At 44.3% G+C, this 7436-nt stretch overlaps 1 protein-coding gene across 1 annotated transcript; it reads left to right on the forward strand.

Moving 5' to 3' along the window:
* LOC128378402 (keratin, type I cytoskeletal 13-like) lies at positions 1 to 5691 on the forward strand. Its single transcript, XM_053337907.1, is given in 7 exon segments — positions 1 to 408; positions 1059 to 1141; positions 1310 to 1466; positions 1688 to 1849; positions 2322 to 2447; positions 2528 to 2773; positions 5611 to 5691. Coding segments are annotated over 7 exon segments (1233 nt in total). The 5' UTR covers positions 1 to 30.
* Positions 5692 to 7436: the final 1745 nt, after the last annotated feature.

A 7436-nucleotide genomic window follows, 5' to 3' on the forward strand; every position in this document is an offset into this window, starting at 1 on the left:
CTCCACCCAGAGCAGACACACTCCTCCACCATGGCCTCCTACTCTCGCTCCGTCAACTTCTCTAGTGGAAACCGCCTCGGCTCCATGAGGGCCCCCAGCGTGTACGGCGGCGCCGGAGGCTCCGGGGTCCGCATCTCCAGCATGAGCGCTCCCAGGAGTTTCTCCTCTGCTGGTGCCGGAAGCGGCGGCTTTAACCTGGCAGACGCCATCGACATCTCTGACAACAAGAAGTCCACCATGCAGAACCTGAACGACCGCCTGTCCACCTACCTGGACAAGGTACGCAGCCTGGAGAGCGCCAACGCCGACCTGGAGCTGAAGATCAGACAGTTCCTGGAGAACAAGACCAAACCTGAGGGCCACGACTGCACAGGTCACATGGCCATCATCAATGACCTGCAAGACCAGGTGAGTCCAGGTTCTGGTTCTGAGTACAGCTTGTTCCTATCATAGCAGAGGCCCAAAAGAAAGAGCAGAAACTTGAGATCATGTGAAATCATCCAGACAAGAATGCTGCCTGGAATCTGAGATGCTTTGTTTGTCTGGAAGCTTTTTATGGTGAAAATAAATCTTCCCCGACACAAAAGCTTCATCCTCAGCAAACTGCAGCTCACTGACATAAAAGCCCTGCGGCCACGTTCAGGTGTACACTGCAAACATGGTGTGTTGTTTCCTGCAGAGCGAGTATAGGAGCAGCCACACCCAGATCTCAGCGAGGGCTCTTGGAGTTGCACGGCTGCTGGTTTTGCATTACGTGCACATGAGAACACAGAAAACAACTGAAGCAATGAGAGGCAGATTTGACTTTCATTTGCATCATTTTTAAATTAGATGTACCTTTGTACTTCCTCTTTACATTCATGTGAAACAAAGGCCAAGGCAGGACTGACTTTCTTTGTCCTTTAATTTGAATGTGGAATAGAGTTACTCAATCAGATGAACTCTTGATGAATCCTGATCAAATAAAAACTGTCTTTGAGCCTCCGCATGACAAACTAAATCTAGAGAGTCAATAATTACAAAATGAACCAACATCTTGAACGTCTGCTGTGTTTCAGATCTTTCACGCCACCCGGACTAACGGCTCTCTCTACCTCGCCGTTGACAACGCTAAACTGGCAGCAGATGACTTCAGAGTCAAGTGAGTGGACACGCCCTGAACCTTCACGTCACAAACAACCTGAGCTTTAACACACTTTGACCTCAACAAATAAATAAAGATACACTTCCCCCAAAACTCCCCTAAAACATCCCCCCATCTCACTGTGGTTAGTAGATACGTTTTTGATTCTGTTAATTTTCTTTGCAGGTTTGAGAATGAGCTGGCGATGCGTCAGGGCGTGGAGGCCGACATCGCCGGTCTGAGGAGGCTCCTGGACGAGCTGACGCTGGGCAGGTCCGACCTGGAGATGCAGATCGAAGCACTGAGAGATGAGCTGATTAGTCTGAAGAAGAACCACGAAGAGGTAACGCTTCAAACTAAGATAAAAAGAGGCGTCTGTATCTGGATTAGGGTTCAAACATACAATACATACAATACCTCCAAAAAACTACAATCAAGTTCAAATGTTCAAATGTTTCCGAACTGCTGATTTGACAGAAAACTCAGAAGAACAAAAATATATAATTGTATCTTGATAAAAACAAATTTAAAAGTAGTTGACTGACTGAATCTTTGGTCCTGCAGGACCTGCTGGCTCTGCGAGCTCAGATGAGCGGCCAGGTGAACGTGGAGGTGGACGCCGCTCCTCAGCAGGATCTGTCCAACGTCATGGCGGGAATCAGAGAACACTACGAGACCGTCGCCAACAAGAACCGCAAAGACCTGGAGACCTGGTTCCAGGCCAAGGTGAGTGTCAGAAACTCTTTACTGAGATTAAACACACCCTGAAATATACCTTCTATAAGACAACATGTTTTTAATGACACAACAATTTTCAGTCAGAGCGATCCCCATTTACTTCAGTACAATTACATTTTCGAGTAACTGCAAGCAAGCACTGGTTTCAAGATTCTTGACCCATTAAAAACAATAAAAGCATAAAAAAGGATAAAATCATGTGAAAATAAACAAAGGGAACAAACAGTGGAGTGGTGACAGAATATGATTTTAAACCACAGATATAAACATATTTCTAATCAGGGCAATCCAAATATCCAATACATTTTAATAAGGTCATTATGTTCCTATTAAGCCTTTAAGTATAACATACCATGGAGAGTAATATACAAAGAAATGTATTAAATCTAGCAAAGAATCAGTGGAGTTTCATCTGCAATATGTGTTAACTTTAAAACACACTTTCATGTTTGTTTAACAGTCAGAGGAGATCAACAAGGAGGTGGCAGTGAGCACAGAGACGCTCCAGTCATCGCGCTCTGAGATCACAGAAGTCAAACGCACGCTGCAAGGTCTGGAGATCGAGCTCCAAGCGCAGCTCAGCATGGTGGGTTTCTAACATTCCCACTCATTTTATATTCTTGTGAATCTTTTCTAAATCTCATCTTTTCTTTTCTCTGCCTCCAGAAAGCGTCCCTTGAAGGAACCCTGGCCGACACCCAGGGCAGGTACGGCAACATGCTGACCGGTTACCAGAGGCAGGTGTCCAGCCTGGAGGAGCAGCTGGCCCAGCTCAGAGCCGACCTGGAGCGTCAGAGACACGAGTACCAGATGCTGCTGGACATGAAGACCAGACTGGAGATGGAGATCGCTGAGTACAGGAGGCTGCTGGACGGAGAGCTGAGGTGAGTGGACCAGAACTAGAGCTGGGTAATATTTAAAAAGGATTATACTACCAGCACCAATCCAAGTCCCTTCAAAGTGATACCGATACCAACTGAGTCCTTCATCAGATACCCATACCCCCACGTTTAGGTCTCTGTCTTTTATCAATCAATCAATCTTTATTTGTATAGCACCAAATCACAACAGAGTTATCTCAAGGCACTTTCCACATAGAGCAGGTTCTAAACCGAACTCTTCAGGTTTTAACTTTAAAGAGACCCAACATTCCCACATGAGCAACAGTGGAGAGAAACAACTCCCTTTTAACAGGAAGTAACCTCAGAACCAGACTCAGAGTGGGAGAACATCTGCCTCGACCGGTTGGGGTAGAGAGGAGAGAGAGGAAGGAGAGGAGAGAGAGAGGAAGGAGAGAGAGGAAGGAGAGGAGAGAGAGAGGAAGGAGAGGAGAGAGAGGAAGGAGAGGAGAGAGAGGAAGGAGAGGAGAGAGAGGAAGGAGAGGAGAGAAAGGAGAGAGAGAGGAAGGAGAGGAGAGAGAGAGGAAGGAGAGGAGAGAGAGAGGAAGGAGAGGAGAGAGAGGAAGGAGAGGAGAGAGAGAGGAAGGAGAGGAGAGAGAGAGGAGAGGAGAGGAGAGGAGAGGAGAGAGAGAGGAAGGAGAGGAGAGAGAGGAAGGAGAGGAGAGAGAGGAAGGAGAGGAGAGACGTCTACAGGCCCAGATTACCTGTGAGATCAGAAAGCACAGACAACTCCGGGGAAGAAGTTTAGCTTATTGAAGCATTAATAGAACATGAATGTTAATGGATGGATGGATGGATAGAGAGAGAGAGAGAGGGAGGAGGAGAGAGGAAGGAGAGGAGAGGAAGGATAGGAAGGAGAGGAGAGAGAGGAAGGAGAGGAAGGAGAGGAGAGAGAGGAAGGAGAGAGAGAGGAGAGAGAGGAAGGAGGAGAGGAAGTGGAAGAAGTTTAGCTTATTGATGCATTAATAGAACATGAATGTTAATGGATATAGATGGATGGATAGAGAGAGAGAGGGAGGGAGAAGGAGAGAGGGGCTCAGTGCATCATGGGGGTCCCCCGGCAGTCTAAGCCTATAGCAGCATAAGCTAAGAGCTCAAAGAGCCCTACTTTACACATAGAGCAGGTCTAAACCAAACTCTTTAGGTTTTAATCCGGTGTAAGAGCATTTCGGAGGCGTCTTGGCTGCTCTGACGCTCTAACTCAAATTCACCACGACCTCGCCACCACCGACGGGTCGTAGCTGCTGTGGCAGTGGGCCGAAATGATGCAATCAAGTGTCGTCTGAGAGCAACACCTTGAGCTAATCATGTCACAGCCCTTGATCATTACTGACCCTGATGAATGTAGAAGAACAGAGGGAAGAAAGAAAGGAAGGACAGATGGAAGGAAGGAAGGAACAAAGAAAGGAAAAAAGGAAGGTAGGGAGTAAGGACAGATGGAAGGAAGAAAGGAAAGAAGGAATGAAGAAAGGACAAAAGGAAGGTAGGAAGGACAGATGGAAGGAAGGAGGGAAGAAAGGTAGGAAAGACAGATAGTGAAGGAAGGACAGACAGAAGGGAGGAAGGAAAGAAGGAACGAAGAAAGGAAAAAAGGAAGATAAGCAGGAAAGATGGAAGGAAGGAAAAGAACACAGAAAGGAAAAGGGCCGGATTGCACCCCCCGGCGGGCCGGTTCTGGCCCACGGGCCGCATGTTTGACCCCTCTGGATTAGAAGTCATCTCAAGGCTCTTTACACATAGAGCAGGTCTAAACCAAACTCTTCAGGTTTTAATCCGGTGTAAGAGCATTTAGGAGGCGTCTTGGCTGCTCTGACGCTCCACAGACGGGTCGTAGCTGCTGTGGCAGTGGACCGAAATGATGCAATCAAGTGTCGTCTGAGAGCAACACCTTGAGCTAATGACGTCACAGCCCTTGATCATTACTGACCCTGATGAATGTAGACCCTCCTCCTGTTGTGACTCCTTGCAGTTAACATTGTCAACTGACCACCTAAGAACCACCAAGTAACCCCTAACCCCTAACCGCCCCCCCACTTAGTTAACCCTTGATCTTACCTGCGTGTCACACTGTAAATGCTCCCCCTTCCTGCCTTTAGTGTCTGTGCTGATCGCTGCCTTGGTCTCACTGTATAAAATGCTAGGTAGTATTCCATTAGCTTTATTTAATATAAAAGTTATAATGTAAGATCATGCCAAACTAGTTGATATGGTGTTAGGTAGGAAGGAAGGAAGGAAGGAAGGAAGGATGTAAGATCATGCCTAACTACTTGATATGGTGTTAGGTAGGAAGGAAGGAAGGAAGGAAGGAAGGAAGGATGTAAGATCATGCCAAACTAGTTGATATGGTGTTAGGTAGGAAGGAAGGAAGGAAGGAAGGATGTAAGATCATGCCTAACTAGTTGATGTGGTGTTAGGTAGGTAGGAAGGAAGGAAGGAAGGTAGGAAGGAAGGATGTAAGATCATGCCTAACTAGTTGATATGGTGTTAGGAAGGAAGGAAGGAAGGAAGGAAGGAAGGAAGGAAGGTAGGAAGGAAGGAAGGAAGGAAGGAAGGAAGGTGTTTTATTGACTATTTACTGTTTTTAAACAATGTTCAATTATTTGGTACAAAGTTTTGATGGTTACACCACTTAGACATTTTTACCATAATCCTCTAATATATTCTCTCTAAATGGATTGAAAGCAGAAATTTGATGCTGGGTCCACAAAAAAAGAATGTGTGAAGTTATTCATACGTTTAGTTTCTACATTTTAACCCTTTAAATTTAAACTAAACCTCATGGAGACACTAAAAGAGCCTCATTGACCCTCCTGTTGTGTGTTTTTTTTGAACAGCACCATGACGACCAACACGACCCGCAAGGTGCTGATCATCACCAAAGACATCATCGACGGCGAAGAGGTCAGCTCTGAAACTCAGCAGATCGAGTGAAACAACAAAAATCTGTCGAGAGGCAACTGATAAAAATAAAGTCCTCTTATGACCCGACACGTGTGTGTCTCTCTCTCTCTGTGTGTGTGTGTGTGTGTGTGTGTGTGTGTGTCTCTCTCTCTCTCTGTGTGTGTGTGTGTGTGTGTGTGTGTGTGTGTGTGTGTGTGTGTGTGTGTGTGTGTGTCTCATTATCAGATCAGATGAAATAAAATCAGGTTAGAGGTAGATAACAGGTTAGATTAGATTAGAGCTTCTCAAACAGTCACAATCCTGACGTCATGATCTAATCTAGTTTGATGATGTTTAAATTCTATAATGAACAGTAATCTCTTTCCTCATGTAACCTCAGTATGTTGTTATCTTTATAGACTTTTATAGTTTTATAGACTCTATGAATGTATTTATATCAGGAACCATGAAAAAAACAAAAACCTACACTGTTAATCTAAAAAAAGAAGAAGCTCTGCAGCCACTGGGAACAATAAAACACCACTCAACCTTACTGTAGTACATTTAGAGGTACTTTTACTCTACTGTAGTACATTTAGAGGTACTTTTACTCTACTGTAGTACATTTAGAGGTACTTTTACTCTACTGTAGTACATTTAGAGGTACTTTTACTCTACTGTAGTACATTTAGAGGTAAGGCAGTTTTATTTATATTTCATACACAATGGCAACTCAATGTGCTTTACATAAAACAGAAAAACATGTAATTTGAGAAACTTAAAACATACAATTAACCCCCCCCCCCCCCATAATAAAAACAAAGTACAGAAAATAGGAAGACATACATAAAATGCTAGAATAGAGCATTAAATATAAGATTGCAGCATAAAATTATAAATTAGCTTTAAAATCATTAAAAGGACAAAGAGTGCAAATGAAAGATTAAAATGTAAAGTGCTTTAAAAGAGCTCAATCATAAGCTCAGGAGAAGAGAAATGTTTTTAACCTGGATTTAAAATGTTATTGTATGTGTGTTTGGTGATATCTGCAGCACACAGTAATAATAATCATTTCACTTTGGCATCAAATGAAGTATTTAGCCTGGTACATCAGTTACATGATGAATGAACGTCATACTAACAAATGACCACCAGGGTTCAGTCAGAGCTCAGTAATACAGCGCTGGCTTCAACAGGTGGAGTCACGTGACCGGTACAGACTTACTAGGAACAGTTACTCATATAAACACACACTGGTGCAACAAAGGATGTTAAATAGTAAATGTTCTGTACTTATAAAGAGCCTTTCTAGTCTTTACAACCACTCAAAGCGCTTTACGTCACATGTCATTCACCCATTCACACCAGGTGGGGAGTTCCTGTCCTCTGAAAAGAAGCCAATGCAGAAGTAACTTAGAGCTGCATTCTACCAAAAGGCCACCAGGGGGCGACCGTCTCTATACAAGTCAATGGAGAAGTAACTTAGAGCTGCATTCTATCAAAAGGCCACCAGGGGGCGACCGTCTCTATACAAGTCAATGGAGAAGTAACTTAGAGCTGCATTCTATCAAAAGGCCACCAGGGGGCGACCGTCTCTATACAAGTCAATGGAGAATTCACCAACTTCTCACTTGATTTCTAACCTCAGTAAACGTTTTCAAAATGTGTTTATGGTCTCAATCGCTAGTTTAAAGCCTTCTTCAATGCAGTATGATGTTCATTTGGGACATTTTGGCCTCCCTGATTTTATATGTGACGATAAAGCAGGGTATGCATTAGGGCGTGGCTACGTCCTG

The sequence above is a fragment of the Scomber japonicus genome, chromosome 18 (assembly GCF_027409825.1).
Source record: "Scomber japonicus isolate fScoJap1 chromosome 18, fScoJap1.pri, whole genome shotgun sequence".
Lineage (NCBI taxonomy): Eukaryota > Metazoa > Chordata > Actinopteri > Scombriformes > Scombridae > Scomber > Scomber japonicus.